This window comes from Agelaius tricolor, unplaced genomic scaffold (genome assembly GCF_023055355.1).
Source record: "Agelaius tricolor isolate 1412-34295 unplaced genomic scaffold, bAgeTri1.0.p SCAF_11, whole genome shotgun sequence".
NCBI classification, from domain to species: domain Eukaryota; kingdom Metazoa; phylum Chordata; class Aves; order Passeriformes; family Icteridae; genus Agelaius; species Agelaius tricolor.
In genome coordinates this window covers 7,430,439-7,450,139 of record NW_027269271.1, presented here as the reverse complement: position 1 = coordinate 7,450,139, position 19,701 = coordinate 7,430,439, and the positions used below count along the sequence as shown (strand labels likewise).

The 19,701-nt window shown below is 50.3% G+C and overlaps 2 protein-coding genes across 2 annotated transcripts in view; one reads left to right on the top strand and one right to left on the bottom strand.

Moving 5' to 3' along the window:
- The window catches only part of RGL1 (ral guanine nucleotide dissociation stimulator like 1), a 54,491-nt gene extending 52,759 nt beyond the window's left edge, over positions 1-1,732 (top strand). Inside the window, exon 18 of the mRNA XM_071435965.1 lies at positions 406-1,732. Within this exon, the coding sequence (XP_071292066.1) occupies positions 406-503 (98 nt within the window). The 3' untranslated portion in view covers positions 504-1,732. The remainder of the gene's footprint in view (positions 1-405) is intronic.
- A 1,660-nt stretch (positions 1,733-3,392) lies between these two features.
- The window catches only part of COLGALT2 (collagen beta(1-O)galactosyltransferase 2), a 47,503-nt gene continuing 31,194 nt past the window's right edge, over positions 3,393-19,701 (bottom strand). The window contains exons 3-12 of the mRNA XM_071435966.1: positions 19,007-19,124; positions 17,716-17,850; positions 14,959-15,163; positions 10,699-10,818; positions 10,157-10,233; positions 8,685-8,791; positions 7,388-7,520; positions 6,423-6,550; positions 5,356-5,562; positions 3,393-4,993 (exon numbers count right to left, since the gene is read on the bottom strand). Coding sequence (XP_071292067.1) covers positions 4,717-4,993; positions 5,356-5,562; positions 6,423-6,550; positions 7,388-7,520; positions 8,685-8,791; positions 10,157-10,233; positions 10,699-10,818; positions 14,959-15,163; positions 17,716-17,850; positions 19,007-19,124 — 1,507 coding nt within the window. The 3' untranslated portion in view covers positions 3,393-4,716. The remainder of the gene's footprint in view (positions 4,994-5,355; positions 5,563-6,422; positions 6,551-7,387; positions 7,521-8,684; positions 8,792-10,156; positions 10,234-10,698; positions 10,819-14,958; positions 15,164-17,715; positions 17,851-19,006; positions 19,125-19,701) is intronic.

Below are 19,701 nucleotides of genomic sequence, written 5' to 3'. Positions count from 1 at the left end.
AGTAAAACGGGAAGCATTAGAAACACTGTTGATGGGTCACAGCTGCCAGTGAGAGCCCCCTGGCTGCTCAGGGGTGGTTTCTGTCAGCACAGCCCCCTTCCCACTGGCAGAGCCAGCTCCCTGTTCTGCCAGGCTGACTTCATGTGTGCCTTGCAGCCATGGGGTGACCACAGGATCTTGGGTGGGGGTGATGTTCTGCCTCCCTGGCACCAGGCCCTCGGATCCCACCCATCATCAGCCTTCTCTGAGAGTCTGCCAGGGCCTCTGCCAGGCTGAGCACGCTCCCTTTCCCCCTGCTCCCAGTGCTGCTGTGGCAGAACAGAGAGCTGGCCCTGCCCACCCTGTCCTGTCTCAGCTTTGCTGCTGTGCCCCTCCCCACTAACTCTGCTTGGCCCTGTTGTGCAGAGCTGGTGTTCCCCCGTGATGCCAACGTGTTCTACGGCATGAACAGCCACGTGAACTTCGACTTCATCCTGAGGAAGAGGGCAGAGCTGCTGGGCTGAGGCTGCACCTGCACTGCCCTCCTGGGTTACAGGGAATCTGTCAGAATCCCCTGCTGAAAATGTGCAATTGGAGCAATGGGCAGCCCTGGTGCAAGGCTCCAGGCTGCTGCATTTGTCTTGAGGACACCCCATGAGCCATCTCTGTGAGAAAAGGGTCTCCTTCATGCCAGTATTATACAGAAAAAGATCATCTGAACTTATTTTTATAGAACTGAAGCAAGTTCTGAATATGTCTGCCTGAACCAGCCGAGAATTTTTTGCACTTGTTCCACACCAGAGAATGACCCATTTTGGATCTTGTTTCCAAAGAACTTTAAAATGAATGAACTGCACTTGCCTTTGCATGAACATCATGAATGGGACAAACACTGCTTTGTGTTGGATGGAGGTCTGAATGTCACAACGGGGAGGTTTCCCTTGGACTTGGTTAAGCCATGGACCAGAACCTGATGCCTTTTGTGTGCACTCCCATGTGATGGAAGATGTCCTCCCAGTGTGCAATTCCTCTGCTGGAACTGAAATCTGAACCTCTTCAAAAGCCATAAGACAGACGTTGGATTGTAAGCAGCCCTGGTTTGAGACACATGAAATACACAGAGTATTTCTGGTTTTGCTGGTAGCACTCTGCATCCCTGCACAGATCTAGGAGCTATTATCCAAACAGACAGCTTAGGATTCTTAAGGATCATTAGTTAAAACAGAGTTTTATCCATGCCTGGGCTTTTTACCCCCAGTTCTGTGGCACTAATTTGCAGCACTGGGCTCAGGTAAGTTTTACACTACATTTGGATTTACCACTTCTGTTTACAGGTAGGTAAAACAGACCAAGTGTAGGTCTGCTGTACATCCAATGTACAGAGTCCTATGGCAGGTGCCACAAGCCTGGTGTAGGTCACAGCCTAAACAATTTATGAATTCCAGTTGTTTGTTAGAGGGTGACAGAGTGGGGGGGGTTGTTACTGAGCCTTAACCTTTGCCCAGAGTTAGGGCAAAACTAGAAGTTCAGTTTTCTCTGCTTTTGGTGTCTGTACAGTGCAGTTCCTTGTGTACATAGCATAGCTCCTACTGTATATAGTACTGCTCACTCAGGAGGGTGTATGGCAGTGTTAAGCTGAAACATAAATGTTCTGGATTTTAAAATTACACTTTGCAAATGTTTATATATGTTATGTTTTTAACTGCTTACCTGTAATCTTTATATGATAAGTATATAAATTGTTTTTCATTAATATTTGCCTGGAATCAGTCAATTTCCTTTTATTAGTGCATGTCAGATGTGTAAAAACACCTTACACCACTTCCCTTGCTGTCACTTTCTCCAGCCTCTCCACTTTTACTGTTTTAACTTCTCAACAGCAAAGCCAAAGCCCTTCCAGCCCATCAGCCATGCACACAGCAGCCTCTGAGAGATTGGGATCTTTGTGCTATTTCTTGAGGTTTCAGCTTAAAGATTCAGTAACTGGGTAATTACAATTGCACACCAGTTTTATGTCTTCTGCATTAAATTATTCTCTTTTGAGCCACTGAATGACTTCAGAGGCCAGATAATACAAAGTAAGTGCTTTTGAGTGTATCCATTTCTCACCATTGTCTCAATCATGGTGTTTTTCCTCCTGCTCTCACCTTGTTGTGTTTTCCCCTCCCTGCACACAATACAACATTCAGATTAACAGTTTACACACTACAGCCCCTTCTGCCATCTCACAAGTCACTTCAGCATGAGGGGAGGCTCCTAAAGCTGCCCACAAGTCTCACACTCAGTCCCTGAACTACAGTGCCCTGGCCACTTAAAGGCCTCTCATGTTGCACTAAGGAAGACAAAACAAAGAGTACCTGAATCTGATTTTTAAACTACCTCAGGCCACAAAACCCAACACCAGGACCTCACTCCATTTCCTTCAGGATCAATACAATCCATTGGTGAACTTGGAATTTCACATGCCATATTGAGAGCACAACAGCACTTTTCCATCCTTAACCCACAGCAAGGACCAAGCTGGTGGATTCCAAGCAGTCCCTACTGCAATTAATCATTTTTAGGGCCTGCCATCACAGCCTGCCTCATGAAGAAGCTGCCAGAAGGCTGGTTCAAAGCTGGTGCTCCTGCTCAGTTCTGAAACCCATTAGCTGAGTCAAAAAAAAAAAAAACAAAGTTGTGTCAGGGACCCAAGGTCATGCCTAAGGCACTGCCATATTTAGCCTGTGGTTGTACACATCAACAAGATAATGAAGAACACTTTATTGTTTAATGGAGGGAACCTGACCCTTGAAAGAGAACCAATGGATTGGTGCATTGACAGGAAGTTAACCTGTGGAAGAGGAACAATACTCACTGGAGCTGTGGCCAGCATGGAGGGGCTATCATGAACGACTCTGGCCTCATCTCACACTGGCCACACATGAGATGATGCTGTAACTGGAAAAATTCCACTCCAGAGGGGGAGGTCCAAGGCCTGGTGCTGGGGTGGAGGGAGTGAAGATTTCCAGCGTCCTTCACACAGGCCATGTGGGCTCATCAAGCAAGAGACCTGTGGAGGAAGCAAGAGGGATTGTGAGGAGGGAATAACCCAGGCTGTGTGTGGCCCACGGGGCAACCTCCATACTCACCAGGTCGTGTGGGCATCTGCTCCCACATGGACACCAGCAGGAACTTGGCTTCCAGGTGGGAACTGCACAGTCACAACCAGTGACTCCATGGGAGAGGGACGCGGCCAAGAATCCCTTCCATTAACCTCCAGTTACATTCAGGGTCAGGCTTGGAGGAACCTGGTCTAGTGAAAGGTGTCCCTGCCCATGGCAGAGGGTTGGACTGGGTCACCTTTAGAGGTGCCTTCCACAACCCAAACCATTCCAGGACTCTCCCACACAATGAAGAACACACAGAGCTGCTCATCTTGCACCAGGTTCTATGTATTATCAGACCGGCTGACAGGTAATAACATGTCTTCTGCAGCAGAAAGCACAACATTGATCAGTAATTATTCAAAACAAACAAAATTAAAACCAAAACCCCAGCCCCACATACTCAATGCACAGATCTGCCAGCAGGTGAGCCCCCAGATGGCAATTCCAGGAGGGAATCCTCCTGCTGCCCAGAAGCTCAGGGTCTGTGCCAGTATAGTCCATGATCACCTGGCCTCTGAGAAAGGTTTTTTTAAAAAAAATAAACACCATATCCTGCTGGCATGTGAGCCAACAGCAAAAACATCAGAACTCATCCAAAACACAGAAAAGTTCACTCCTCACATGAAAAAATATCCAGGCAAGTCGCCCTTCCGTCCTGTGACACACAATTCTATCGGGCTGTTGAGAGAGTAACATTGCTGTAGGTTCTTTTGGTTTTAGAAGGAGAGTTTGTAACCTAACTTCTTACATTTTAAGTTCCCAAAACTCCTACACTTGCTTTTATGGCCTGAAAAAACAGGCCTGCCAATAGGTCATGGGGTTTTGTTTTCCTGAAGGACTAAGTTGAGGCAGGGGTGAAGCAGGATGTGACATGGACCAGCTCTGCCTGCATTCCCTTCAGGCAATGCAGAGATAAATAAATCCAGCTACCTCCACTTGCATGGCTTCCATGACTTCAGACATTCCAAGACATCTGTTCTGGATCCAGAGGCCTGTTTAGATGGGATGCAGCAAGATTAAAAATGAGCTGATGGGAAGCCAGCACTGGTTTTGTACAGGAGTGTGACGGGGAGAAGACACGACAGAGGAGCACTGCTCTCCTGCATTGAACACTTTGGGGAAACATCTTGATTCTGATAGGGATCCCTTTGGAAAACAAACCCAAATCCCCCAGATGCTCAGCAAACAGGGTGGTAAAAGCCTACAGACCTACAAGGAGTAACAGTGAGGGAGCAGCCCAGGTACAGCCATCCCGAAAGGCACTGACATTTGTACACCTCTATATATTAATCTTTATAAATACAGTGTTCTACATGAGGAACTGTGGAACCAATGTCATTCCAGGCTGGTTTCTTCCAACAAAAGCTTGCCAGGGCTTCTGCTTGGATCTGGAACTCTTGTTCTGCTTCCTCCTTGGTGTCCCACCCTGTCCTCGGCGGCTGGGCAGGTGTCCGGCCCGATCCCGCGCACGGCCCTTGGGAGTGGTGGGAGGGAGACCACATGAAGAGCTGCTCTACAACTTTCAAGGGTGAAAAGCTAAAGTGTGAGGCAGGTTCAGCTGTCAACAGAGTCCCGGGGAGGTGGGCAGTCATAGCTCATCCCTGGCTGACGGCGTGTCCAGGGAGGACTGGGAGGGCAGGGCGTCCTTGTTCTGGGCATCGCTGTGGATCTTGCCCTGCTGCCGGGACTTCCAGGAGTGCGTTCTGTCCCAGTCCGTGGACACGGTCTCGTTGTCCCAGATGGTGGAGGTCTCCGTGTCGCTGAGGTAGCCCGGCTGCCCCGTGTAGTGCGTGGGGTAAACAAGCAGGGGTTCTGCTGAGAAGGCCTTCAAGTCTCTGGGCTCGTAGTACTCCATGTACTTTGTGCTACGGAGGAGAGAAACGCTGTCAGCAACAGAGGAACCCTCACTGGTGCCAAGCTTGTCCCTGGGAGACATGGCCAGTCCAGGGAGCAGAGTGGGGGTAGGTGCTGGGATACAGCCAGAACCATGTCCTTACAACCACACCTGTACAACCAAAGCTTGCTCCCAGAGATAGACAGGTGCCTCAGACAAGCAGCCCACAAGCCCTGCCCCAGGCATTCCCTTCTGTCACCTCCTTTGACCTGTGCCAGGAGGACAAAACCAAGCACCACAAGGAGTCCCACCAACCAGGCTACCAACAAGACCTGGTTTAAGATCAGTCAGCGACACCCAGCCCATATCCCCCCAAGCCACAGAGGGACTTACACAGGGTGCTTGTTGTACATGATGGGCAGGAATTCATCCACGGGCAGCATCTTGCTGAAGGGCTCAGCCCCGATGAGCTTCTGAGCCCCGTGGAAGGAGATGGCATAGCCCAGGGTCCAGTAGGAGTAATCAGCCTCCACCAGGTTCCGGACATTGGGAACGGCTCTCTCGGGCTCCTGCACCTGCATCCTTTTCCGGCCAATGTAGCTGCAGGGGTCAGAAGATCAAGGAGATGGGACCAAAGTGAATCCATAGTGTCACAGACACATTTCATGAAGAATCTTTTCCTTAGGATTTTTCCTCCTGAGAAGCTGAGAGGCCTCAGGAACAAAATGTAACCAATGGTTATCTGCTGCTGTGGAATGCAACAGGTGCATCTGGGATTGGTCGCATGTGGTTGTTTCTGATTAATGGCCAATCACAGTCAGCTGGCTCGGACTCTCTGCCCGAGACACAAGCCTTTGTTATCATTCTTTCTTTTTCTATTCTTAGCTAGCCTTCTGATGAAATCCTTTCTTCGATTCTTTTAGTATAGTTTTAATATAATATATATCATAAAATAATAAATCAAGCCTTCTGAAACATGGAGTCAGATCCTCATCTCTTCCCTCATCCTAAGACCCCTGTGAACACCATCACACCATGGCAATTAGGACATGACTTTTTGTGCCAACCAGGCCAGGGCAAAGGGTCAATCCCAGAAGCAATCCCTGACCCAGCTCACAGATTTCTATCCTGCATCACAATCCAACTCTTAACCCAGTGGGTGGGACAGCTTGTGAGAGGCTTCCTAAGGGAGCTAAGATGACACAGTCTGAGGCTCAGGACTGAGCTGTGCTGGTTGCTCTGTCAGCATCTCCAACACAGCTGAGGTAAACCACACTGTCCACACCATGGGCAGGGATGGTGCCCTGGCAACAGCCACCCCACAGCATGGTGGGAAGAGCTACCAGAACACTGTGCCACCATCCCCTGCACTGCAGCATCAACCTGCACCTCTGCCATGCCCCAGCAGTGCTGTCAACCTCCCCAGGTGCCCAGGACCTCCCAGAGGAGCAGGAACTTACATCAGCTCCCAGTCTAACTGGGCTTGCTCGATGTCGTCCATCAGCCTCATGAGCTTCCTCTTGAACTGGTGCTCGAAGCGCACGTCATCCTCAATGACCAGTGTCTTCTCCAGGCCCCTGCTCACCACCTGAAACACGAGGGCTCCAGCGTGAGCACAGTGGCCCCCATGGGTGCCCTGCTGTCACTGGGGCCACCCTGACCTGGCACTGCCTCCCAGACCACACAGGCAGGGAGCTGAGAACCACTCTGTGACATACACATGATATGCCAAGCCACTGGAACTTGCTCCTGCTCAGATGGAGAATCAGGGGAAAAAAACAGGAGTGTTTCTTTAACCCCATTTGCTTTTCAAAACACTCTTGCCTTTCTTCTAAGCAAGCTTGCCCCAAGCAGGATATTGGATGAACTGCAGAAACAATCATGAAAATGTTCTGATAAAAATCACTTGGAGCTGAGGGCAAATGAATCACAGAATTCCTGAAAGGTTTGGGTTGGAAGGGACCTTAAAGCTTATCTCCTTCCACCCCTGCCATGGGCAGGGACACCTTCCACTAGCCCAGCGTGCTCCAAGCCCCATCCAACCTGGCCTTGGACACTGCCAGGGATCCTGGGGCAGCCACAGCTTCTCTGGGCACCCTGTGCCAGGGCCTGCCCACCCTCAGAGAGAAAAACTTCTTCCCAATATCCCATCTAACCCTGCCCTCTGGCAGTGGGAAGCCATTCTCCCTTGTCCTGTCCCTCCATCCCTTGTCCCAAGTCCCTCTCCAGCTCTCTTGGAGCCCCTTTACATACTGGGAAAGGAAAGGAGAGGTGTGAAAGATGAACACTGCATTCAAGAAAACCCCTGCAATCCAAGGAAATCACTCCTATCCTACACTTCCAGACACCTGGGCTGGATCCAATGCTCTGCACCAGGACACAGCACTTTCCTGCAGGACCCTCAAGGCCCCCCCAGAGCCCTCACCTCCTTCCAGATGTAGTAGTGGCTCAGGAAGCAGCCGATCTCTCCTCTGGTCAGGGGCCTGGAGGAGTAGGGGTCCCGGTAGCCTGGCAGCATTTCGATGCTGAGAGCTTTCAGCTGACTCGTGTTCAGTGCTCTGGGAAACACAAAGTATTTATCACCACTGAAAAACAATCAGGCACTTCAAGCCAGACACAGGCACAGCATGGGGAATGCTGCTGATGGTCAGGGAAAAGCCACACCTTGAGAAATTCTACACTTGTTTTGTTCAAAAACACAAAGGAAAATTAACTTGTTGATTTACATCTCTAAATCAAGCTGATAAACTGTATCCTTAACTCTGCCAAAGACAGGGACCATCACTTATCTTTAACTCTACCAAAAACCTCCTGTGGGACTATCCTCTTGCCAGGTGCTTGGCTTTGATTAATTTTCTGAGGCCTTGATAGGATCCCAAGTCTCCAAGACCACTAGATGGTACGTGGGCTCCTTTCTCCTTGAGCCTTTTTGCAACTCACAGACTCAACATTTCTGCCTTGGTTACTCATTATTAAAAGGTCTTAACATACCTTAGAATCATAGAATTATTAATATTGGAAAAGCCCTCTAATATTGTCAAATACAAGCATTAATCCAGCAGTTGTCCCAGGGCTGGGGCCTCCACCACTGCCCTGGGCAGCCTGACCACCCTTGGCATGAAGAAATTTTTCTCAGGTGTCCAGCCTGAGCACTTCCTGGCACAGCTTGAGGCTTTTTCCTCTTGTCCTCTCCCTTGTTCCCTGACCCATCCCCGCCTGTCCCCTCCTGTCAGGAGTTGTGCAGAGCCACAAGGTCCCCCCTGAGCCTCCTCTTCTCCAGGCTGAGCTCCCCCAGCTGCTCCTCAATAAACTTATGCTTCAGACCTTAGAGTAAGCTTGGAAAGGGCTGTGGCAGGGTTAACACTGCAGCACCACAGCTCTAGGATGGATAATAGCTCTAGGATGGACAATAGCTCTAGGATGGACAATATTACCAGGAGTTAACTGCTCCATTCACAGAAACCTGTGATTTTAACCTGATTTGGACCCTAGTCTGAAGCCCAGTGCCCTGGTTCTCTCACAGAGATTGGCTAATTGCAAAGGAGGAAAGAAACAGAGCAGAATTGCCCCAGACAGATGGTCAGGGAGATCCAAGGGGTGCTCAGCTCCCCCCACAGCCAACCCTGCCCTGCTGGAAGTAGGTCAGGGCATCCAAGGAGATGCTGTGAAGCAGTAAAGCACATCCCACTGTGAAAACATCCTCAAGCCCAACCAAAACTCACTTTCCATCCACAGCCTCCACTACCTTCACTGCAATCTCCTGCTCGTAGAGCGTCCGCAGCATCCGATCCCGCCGGTCCTTGCGGCGCTTCAGGTTGATCATGAAAATCTGGGAGGAACAGAAAGACACCAGGACATCAGACTCCCAGCTGGGAAGGAGGGAGAAGGGAAGTCCTGATCCAGCCCTCTCCAGCAGCCCCACTGGAAAAGCAGGTCTTGTGAAAATACCACACGTGTGTTCGCTCCGGGTTGTCCAGAATTTGTCAAAAAGCTGAACTTGGTTTTGAGTTGAAAGTGTAGAGGTTTTTTCTCTAACAACTACTTTTTATGAGTGTTGAGGAAACTTGCTCTTTCAGGGGGAAGAAAATGAGGAGAGAGCAGTTAGAGCCAAGTCTGTAATTTCCAAAGACACAGGATGGTTTATATCAAACAGAGTAACATGACCATCTGCAGCATCAATCCTAGGGGAACACTGCCACTGCCTGGATTTAGGATTATCAGCAGGGCCACCATCCAAGTACAAGGCCATGGTAAAGAAAGGATTTTTGTGATTACTTCTGGCACTGAAAATCCACTGTGATCCCTGCCAGAGCAGAGAGCCAAGGCTGAGAACAGAGATGTCTGGGCAGGGCTCTGTCCAAAGCCTTGAGGAGACTGGTGGAGGGCTGAGGACTGAAGCCCTCACTGCAGGTAACCCTCAGGGACTCAGGGATATTTTTCAGTCCCAGGCAGGCTGGTACAAGCACAGCCTTGTAGCCCATGGAGCAAATCCTCATCCCAGTAAGAAGCAGAACGAATTTCAGCTCAGTACAAATGAAAGAATAATAAACTGGATAAATACAGCACAGCCACAAAGGACAACATGGAAAAAACCTGTTCCAGCTGTGCCTTAAACACAGACACAGCTGGGCTGGGTTCAGCCTCTGGAGCCCCACAAACAGATGGAGCAGAGCACACCAAGAAGACAAAGGCTCCCCTGATCCCCACAACTCCCTTGGTCCCAGAGCCACCCTGGCAGCACACACAGGGGCTGCTGGCTCTGGGAATAACACAGACACCAGGCAAGCAAAGCCTGGCACGTCCCTCTCCCATGGTTTGCATCCCTGGGGGTATCCAAGGTGGGCCAGAACTCAGCTGTGAGCCTGCATCCCCCCCTGCTCTCAGCTCTCCAGTGTCTCTCTCAGGTGAGAGAAATCCTTCCCTCCTGCCACTGGAGAGCTTCACCAAAGGCCCAATTTCTGTCACAGATGGAAGGGAGGCCAAGCTGCTCTGCAGAGTCAGATGTAGAGCAAACAGCACAAGAACAGGGGAGTTAACTTGTTTTTCAATTAACCTGCTTTTCAGCCTCATTTCTGCCTTCTCTTCCCTGGCTGGGTTAAACCAGAATCATGGCATGGTTTATGTTGGGAGGGACATTAAGGATCAGGTGATGAGTGAGAAGACAATACAATAAACAGCAGAGCAGGCTCCTTACTTCATCAAAGCCCATCTTGTCAGGGTGCTTCGGAGGGACAGAGATGTACTGAGAGGGCTCCACGGGAGGGCGATCGACTGAAAGAGAGGAGAGACCCCAGATGTCACCCTCGAGCACTCCCTGCAGTGGACATGACCTGTCTGAAGGTGTCTCCCTCTCTCCCGGGATCCCGGTATCCCGGGATGAGGAGCCACGGCAGCGTGGGAACAGCAGGAAGCACCACACGGCAAAGCCAGAGCCAGCAGCCATGGGTCAGACAGACATCAGGAAAACATGGACATGCAGCACCCTTTTCCACAGGAAAGATGCATTTGATCCAGGGAAGTTGAGGGATTTTGTGGATGGGGTTGACCTGACCATGAAGCAATTACATCCCTAGGTAGAGAAGCAGTGGGAAATTTTGAAGACTGCGTATCGGAACAATATTAGAGCGGACAGGTTGGGATGCAGACTTGCAAAAGAATGAGAGCTGGGCTGCTGGCAGGAGAGCTCTGCAGGCATTAACTTGGGGTGTCCATCATGGCAAGGGCACAGCAACTCACTCATGGCCTCGATCAGGGTGTGCACAAAATTCTCAGCTTCCTCCTGCAGCGACTGCTGCGGCTTCAGGGGCATGGGAAGGAACCCGTAGTGCTCCCGGTTGCAGATGAACATCTGGACTCCTGGGGATCACAGAGAAGCAGAAATCAGGCCTGCTAGCAGGGCACTGCACTGCCACAAACACACTTGTGCCAGGACCTCAGTCCCAAGAAGTTCTGCTTCATAAGCAAACAAGTCAGAATCATTCCAGTTCCACTTTCTGTTTTGCCTGGCTGGCAGCAAGTGGCCTCTCCCATAAAATCAATCCCTACTGGCTGCCTAACTGACCCTCCAAGGGCCTGAGCTGACAGGGGCTGTGGCTTCCCTCTGAAATAGAGTGGGTTTAGGTTGGATTTTGGGAAGGAATTGCTCCCTGTGAAGGTGCTGAGGCCCTGGCACAGGATGCCCAGAGCAGCTGTGGCTGTCCCTGAATCCCTGGAAGGGTCCAAGGCCAGGTTTAATGAGGCTTGGAGCAGCCTGGGATAGTGGAAGGTGTCCCTTAAACAAGATGATCTTTAAGGTCCCTTCTAACTCAACCCATTCTATTCTTTATCACTGCTTCCTTTGGCTAGGAAATAAAGGTGATACATTTTCACTTGTGCTGGCAAAGGACTTTTAGGAATACATATGACAACAACCTTTGAAATGCCAAGTCACCGCCAAACATGGTTCTTTCCTCTCCAGAACTAATTTTTACTGTGCCCTGGAGATGAAAGGAAAATCCCAGAGTGAGACACCAGTGAGGAGAACAGATGTGACAACATTAACACCCTTCTACTCAAAAGCTTTTGCAACTGCTTGTTGAAGGTGGGAAACAGAGAGAAGGTGCAAAGCCTGTCCTTGGAGTGGATGCATTTGCAGGGCACAGATTCATCCAGTGGGAACATCCCAGCATCAGCAGAACATTTTTCCCTCTGGGACAAGGATTTGCTCACTGGCTGTAACTCTGCCTTTCACATCAGGCAACATGCTCAAAAGCCACATCCAGAGAAGCCAAGGGAAGGATTTCCGTTGTTTTTCATTGAGTTCTGGTAAGGTCCTTTATTAATTAACCCAAATCAAAGCTGCTAGAACTTGAGCAACCGGCCAAAACCTGCTTTTGTCTTTCTTTGTCTTTTTTTTTTCTTAATGAAACAAGCTTAACCAGCCCCCTCCCTCGAGGAAATAAATGAAAAGCAGACACTACCTGGTGAGCTGATGCTTTCATCTATTAGTGCCCCTAATCCATGGTATTTTTAGCAGAGTGGAACTGTTGGCACTAATGACTCTGGTGTTTCTCTCATTTTAAGTTCTACAAGTAAATTGCTGGCTATGCTCCTTGCCAAAACACATTCAGCTGTCAGCTGCAATTTAGGTCAATGGCAGAATAAAAAACTACTACCTGCAGACGTGAATGGATTTGGCACTGATCTAATCAACTGATCTTATCTGGCTCACTGATCTCTGTTTTTATCTTCCGCTGCCTTGAACATAATCTGCACAGATTCACACCAGTGTTCCTGCTCTGTCTGGGATTAAATGTACTGAAAATGGTAAAGCTCCCATAAAGGAGGGAGGGGGACTCACTCTCCAGCTCTGTTTGTATAATAAAGTTAAATGATTGCTACAAGGGATAGGAAAACTACAGGTGTTTGTATTATTCTTCTTAATGGGCTTTAAAGGCAGTGTCCAGGACTTACAGTCACAGCCTAAAACCACAGCTGCAGTTAAGGAACCAAAATTGTCCCCACTTCCCTGTGACCAGACCTTCCTGCTGGCTGGCTCATGGGCTTCAGAGACCCAGGCTGAAAGGAGGCTCAGGAGATCATGGAATCATGGAATGGTTTGGGTTGGAAGGGACCTCAAAGCCCATCTCCTTCCACCCCTGCCATGGGCAGGGACACCTTCCACTATTCCAGGCTGCTCCAAGCCCCATCCAGCCTGGCTTTGGGCACTGCCAGGGATCCTGGGGCAGCCACAGCTGCTCTGGGCACCCTGTGCCAGGGCCTGCCCACCCTCACAGGGAACAATTCCTTCCCAATGTCCCATCTAACCCTGCCCTCTGGCAGTGGGAAGCCATTCCCCTGTCCCAAGTCCCTCTTCAGCTCTCCTGGAGGCTCCTTTAGGCACTGGAAGGGTCTCTAAGGTCTCACCTGAGCCTCCTTTTCTCCAGGCTGACCTGGCTAAAAGCTCTCCTGTGAGTGCAAGGGGCTCTGCAGAGTGCTGTGCTGGCAGTAACATCCCCCTGAGCTCTGCTCAGATGCAGCACTCCCACACAAGCCATGTCCTCTCTCAGAGGTGGGATGCTCTTTGGAGCACCACAGAACAGCTGCTTCCAGCAGCAGACTGCCTGTTGGGAATTGATGATTTTTTAAGCACAGCTTTTGGCCTGGACAAAAGCCAGCATCATTTCTGACTTTAGGGAAAGTAAGTGAAATTACTCCAAAAAGAAGTTTCCCTCAAAGCTCACACATTTTTCAAATTTCTGAACTTGGATGTCATCCTTTTATCCTGGGTGACAAGACTGAGCTCAGGACACAAGTGAACAATCTGAGCAGATGAACAGGCCAGACAGCTGGAGCAAAGCCTTCCATGTCATGGGTCAGTCCTGGAAAAAGCTGATGTTTTAGGACAGAAGGAAAAAATGATGGGTTTGAATCCCTGAAATATTTCTGAAGCAGCTGGAGCTAATGCACTGCAGTTACCATGGGGGTTGGAGGCTGCACTTCTGGGAGAGCTGTCAGAGGGAAGAGGTGGAGGGGTAGATTTTAAGCAGCCTGCTTTGCTCTCCAAACTTAAACCTCAACTCTCCTCTGGAGCCAAGAGGTGGCACTTGGGGACACGGTTCAGTGATGGGTTTGGCAGTGCTGGGGAAACACTGAACTGAATGGCCTGGGGGCCTCACTCTGTGCTTCTGCACTCATGTCCTGACTCTGACAGTCAGGACCCTGAAGCTGCTCTGCAATTCACTCCTCACCTCTGCCTCCCAGGGAATCCAATCTCAGCTCCTGCTGCCTCTCCTCCACCATTCATCTCATCTGACACTCCTCATCCTGAGAACAACACCCTGCTCACTCTGCCAAGACAACATCATCATTTCTGGTGCTGCCAACCAGACCCAGCACTAAAAGGGAAGCTACAGGCAGCTGGTGGCTGCTGTGCTGGTCTGGGATCAGGGGGAAGGGAAGCTCAGCCTGCAGAACAACAACAGCAGCCCTTCTTCCCTTGGCTTTCTCCCTGCCTGCCTGCTCCCAAGAGCAGCCCTTCCTGCTCTCCTTAACTTTACATCTTCTGCACAGGACAGGGAGCACCAACTGCACATCACTCAGAGGATTCATGAGCAACTTCTCCTTGATAATTCACCCCACCAACCCACTCACTTCTGAACAGAAGGCATTTATGGGTGCTGCTGAGGTTTCACCAATCCCTTTTTCCTTACAATGCCCCAAACTTTTCCTTTTCCACCACAGCAGGCAAAGAACAACAGAGATGGCCATTCCAGTCCTGGGAGCCCCTTCAGCTGTGACACTGCTACACACAGGTCTGGCAGCCTGGACAGCTGGATCAGAACATTCCAAAGAGCCACTCTCCAGAAATCAACGGGACTAAACATCCTCACCACAAGCATGAACAGCAGCAGCAGCAGGCACTTCAGAGACAGTGATGTCTCAGCAACACCTGGAGCTCTCTTAAAACATCAACAGCCAGAGATTTCCTCTCCCTGGAAGTACTCAAGGCCAGGTTGGATGGGGCTTGGAGCAACCAGCTCTAGTGGAAGGTGCCTGTGCCCATGGCAGGGTGTGGAATGAGATGAGCTGTAAGGTCCCTCCTAACCTGAACTGTTCTAGGATTCTGTGGTTTGAATCTCTTGTCCTCACCCCCTTCCTCATGGATCTTTTGGAAGTGGTAACTTTAGATCCCTCACCCCCAGACCACCTTCCACTCTCCCAGCACCCCCTGTGTTCACCTGCTGTGACACCACCCAAGGGTGGAATCCCAGGGTTTGTCTCTGAAATATTGCCCCATCCCAAGAACAGCCCCACATCCTCTGAAACAAGCAGCAATCCAAAACTGCCTTTCCAGTCACTTGCTGCTGGTTACCCCTGAGCAGATCCCAGAGAGGAAAGGGAGCAGGGTCTGAACTCCCCATGGAAGCCCACCCAGGACTTTTGGGCTGTGCCCCTGCAGTGGAGGCCCGTGTGTCTCCAGGAGGGAGCCCTCCCCAGCAGGGGCCCTGGACACACCTGCCTGGCGACTGGAGAAGGCAAAGACCATGATATCATCGAAGCTCCAGGTGTAGTCCTGGTGTGGGGGGTAGAAGGCCAGCTTGGCAGAGGCCTCCTTCCTCAGGTCAATGAGGAATGTGGAATGCACCATGGGGACAGCAAAGCAGCCCATCCTCTTCCACTCCCGGATCAGGGGGTACTCCAGGGTCCTCCTGTAGTAGCCCTGAAACCACAAAGGCACAAGAGATTCCTGTTTCAAAGCTGCTCCTTAGCAAAAGCTCACACCCTGAGCTCTCCTGCAGAGGCTCACCAGGGCTCAACTCCCAGCTTTTTCAGAGTCTCCCATTTGGAAACAGCTCAGTCAAGTATTTAGAAACAGTCTTCTTCCCAAAAGGTAAAAACTGTCCTTCTCCCTACTTTATAGGAGCTCTTGGAGAGCCCAACCTTTCCACTGTAAAATTCCCCTGCAATGGAGCTTCAAACCTCAGACTATTTTCTTCTGGTTCTTCAAAACCTTTTCTGCACTTTGACTCTCCAGCCTGCTCCTGGAAGCTGCTGAGCACCCATGACATCTTCCACACTCAACAGGCACACAGTCCATTGAGCATCTCAGAGAATAGGATCTGCAAATTAATTCTATCCATAAATTCCATCCTATCCATGACTTTAAAAAAATCATTTGTTGTCACTGCAGTGAAGGCAGCATCTCAGTCTCCATCAGCTGTGTAAGAATCCCTGCTTCCTCCACAGTGGGGCAAGCAGGTTTGATACTCACTCCTGACTCTGCCTGGGGAGGCACTTTAGTCAGCTCCTGGCTAATTCCCTGTACCCAGGAGCTCTGCCAGACTTCCAGCACTCTGGGTGCAACACCCACAGTGTGTGGCTTGTGTTGTAATAAATACACTGAATTCCTCCAGGAAGAAAACCCCAGAGCATGAAACTGACATCTGGATGGTTGAATCCAGAGCAGATTCTGAGCTTTACAGAAAAAATGAGTCACTAAAAGAAGTTAAAGCTCATTTATGTTCAATTTTCCATGAGCATTCAGGCACTGGCTGAGCAAAAGCCAGCAGAACTGCTCTGCCCTGGGCTGTGTGGGGCCAGGGTGTGGTGCAATGTGCCTGGTTATGGATCTGCCATCTCCCTCTGCCTTTCAGGTGCACTGTGACCATACTGTGAGGATGGGATATCCCAAACACAGCCATCAAGGAGCAGTGGGAGGAGATGTGACTGGCATTCCCACCAAAGGAAGGGTTAACACACCCACCCTTTAGCAGACATCTCAGAATCCCCACGAGTGAAGAGGCTGGACATCATCTTTCCTCCTCCTCCTCCTCCCCCCAGGTTTTTGGGGCTGTCCCTGCTCATAAACCACATATAGGCAAGGAGGGCTCCAACTCCCCCACTGCTGCCTCTCCCCAGCTTTGCTCCATGACAGATAAATGCCAGCCTGTCTGGAGCTGGGCTTGGCTCAGTGGCCCTGTGCTGGGGAAGGCTGTGTTTCAGGATGGGCTCCAGCTGTGATTCCCTCCCCAAGCCCCCTGGGAGAGCAAGGCTGAGCACACACAGCCCTGGGACCACATGCAGAAACAAGAGAAAAGGAAAAATGAAGGGAGAACTTTCCTCTTCACTCCAGCAGGATTTTTTTTTTTTAAACCAAATTCTGCAAGATGTCTTTGCTGGTTTTCCTCTCCCCTTTTCTCAGTTAGTGCTGGTAATGGTGGAAACTTCCTGCTGGAGAGGTAGGGCTGGGGCTGGTGCACATGGGCAGAGATCCACTCCAGCCTGGAAGCAGGGCTGGTGTACCCCAGTGGAAAACCTTGGCTGACTCAGGACTTAGCCTCAAAAACTTCAAGCACAATCAATACCTTTGCTATGAAGTTTGTATCTCCATTTTCAAACAAAGCAAACAAACCCAAGTGAAACAAGCAAACACACCTCGTCACACTCCCTTCCTTATCTCTCTATTTACTTCCCAAGAATTTGGAAAGTTCAGGACCTTTTCCTGCTATTTTTATCCAATTACTTGGTCTGAACTGTGGAACTCCTTGCCAGAAGATGGTGTGGGTGCCAAAAAAGAGATTCAGACAGGGATTTCTGTAGACTAAAAAAAAAAATCACTGAGAGCTTTAAAGACAAATATATTCCTCAAAAACCCAGAAGGGGATTTTCAGAGGAAATAAAAGTATTTTAGGGAAGTAATACTCACTTTTTTTGCCCTATTCTTCTACAATTCCATAGAGATCTGCAGATGAGCCTGTGCTCTGATCCAATGCAGTTATGTGGATCAGAAGTAACATGAAAAGGAACATTGAAAAGGTAACATGGAACTCTAATTGTTAGGCTCAGCACCAGTACCTGTTACATGCACACTTCAGCACACACACTCCCTACAAGGCAAAGGATGCTGCCCCACTTCAAAAATCCTGTTCATAGATGAGAAAGATAACTTAGACACAATGGAGATCTGTGGAAAGAAAAGCAAATTCCTCTTGGATTAGCATCACTATACAAAAAAAAAGAACTGGCCTAAAATTAAGCACCAAGGGTTTTAAGGCCATTTCAGAAACATGGAACCACCTTAAAAAAATCCTGATGTGTTTATCAGAATGGTTTGTGTGGGATCATAGCACATGTTAACACCACCTCAGAGCTACAGCAGCAGATGGGAAGGCCCAGAGAACAGGAAGGATGGCTGCTGCTCCAGAGACAGGAGCAGGAGCCCCTGGAGGACACCAGTCACACAGCCCCCAGCACTGTTCTGGGGTCACCTGCCTGGGGAGTGATGCCACACCAGAAGTTGGAGTAGAGCGAGCGGGACTCGAGCATCGGCGCCACCAGGGTCTTGTTCTCTGCTATCAGCAGCTTCAGGGTCTCTGGGTTGGTCAGTAAATTATCTGCATCAATAAACTAGAGAGGGAAGAGGGGAAAAAAAACTGTTAACAGATGAAACAATATGAATCCCTTGATGCTTTCTTGGGAGTGAGGCAGCCAGAGGTCCATGAGCAGCCCAGGTGTGGGCACAGGCCCAGGGCAGTGCCTGTCCCCTGTGCTGCCACTGCTGGGGCACCTCTGGCTCTCACAATGAGAAAAGACCTTGAGGGACTGGAGCAGGTCCAGGGAAGGGAATGGAGCACCAGGAGTGGCTGAGGGAGCTGGAAAGGGGCTCAGCCTGGAGAAAAGGAGGCTCAGGGGGGCCCTTGTGGCTCTGCACAGCTCCTGACAGGAGGGGACAGCCGAGGGGTCGGGCTCTGCTCCCAGGGAAGTTTAGACTGGGTATTAGGAAAAATTCCTTCTAAAAGAATGGCCAGGCATTGAAATAGGCTGTCCAGGGCAGGGGGGGAGTCACCATCCCTGGAAGTATTGAAAAATGTGTGCACCTGGGAATGTGGCTTAATGGTGAACATGGCAGGTCAACAGCTGGACTCAGAGATCTCAGGCCTTCTCCAGCCTTAACAATTTTATGATTCCATTAGGTAAGCAAAAAAACACCCTAAAAGCAGTGAGCTGGTGGGTTTGACTCCCTAGGGCACAGGGCTGTCACGGGGAAGCTGGGGGCATCTGCTCCTGGGCACAGCAATGAGATGGGCAGAGAGCTTCCCTGACTCCATACAGCCTCGTGCCAGCACAGGGAGCTGCCAGGGAAAATAACATCACTGGAAATTCAGGGTGAGTTCATTCTGTGAAAAGCATCAAGAACAACTCCTCAACTGCCTCACACCTCACCTTGCTTGGAGGCTTTGGGAACACCCCCCTAACAGTGACCAAAGGCAGTATCTTCCCACAACTGCCCTGCACAACTATTTCCCTTACATTTCACCAGGTGGGGCTCAATCTGGGGGACCCTCCCACCACCAGGACCGTGTTCACTCCTGGTGCCAGTGGAGAAAGCTCCAAGCTCAGCCAGGACTCACCTCCCTCACCACAAAGTCTCTGGCTCACCAGACCAAGAAATGACCCACGACATCTCAACCTGTCCTTGGCTGGAGAGAAAACTTTCTGACAGCCCCCAGTACTGAAGAGAGCACCTGGAAAGCTTTAGGAATGAATCAGAGCTCGTGCTCACCAGGATGTAGTCTGACCACTTGTCCCGGGCAGCGCGCAGGGCAGCCTGGCGCAGCTTCATCACGTGTGTGAACCGAGAGCTGGGCCAGTGCTTCGGCCCCATCTCTTCTGGGTAGGACCTAGCAGAGAAATAAAAAGTGACTGCAATCCATGTCTGGGCTTTATTACACCAAAAAAAACAGAAAAGAAGGGAAAAAAAGGAAAGGAGGAGGAAGGGAGGAGGAAAGAAGGAAGGAGGAAAAAAAGGAAAGAAAGAAGGAAAGAAAGAATTCCATTGCTGCCTTCACTATGAAAGCAAAACAGCATTAGAGTCACCTCAGGCAACCCAGGAGAGGTTTTGAGGGAGAATAATTCCAAGTTCTGAGCTGGCATGAGCACAGAAGGCACCAGAGAACAGGCAGTGCCAGTTTTCTGACAACACCACGCAGGGCAGGAGCTGCTGTGGCAGCAGAGGGGACCCTCCAAACCCACCTGCAGCCCCCTGACCCCTCTGGCCGGGGGTACAAACTCATCTGCCCTCTGTAAATCCAGCCCCCCTCGGCCCAGCAGCACCAGCAGGGCTGGGATGTGAAGATGAAGGCAGCCTGGCCTCCCCCCCAGGGCTCTGGGCATTATTGGGAACTGCTAACACATCCCAGGAGCAGCCCCTAAATCTCCCAACAGCCAGCCCCAGCATGGCAGCAGAGTCACATGCAT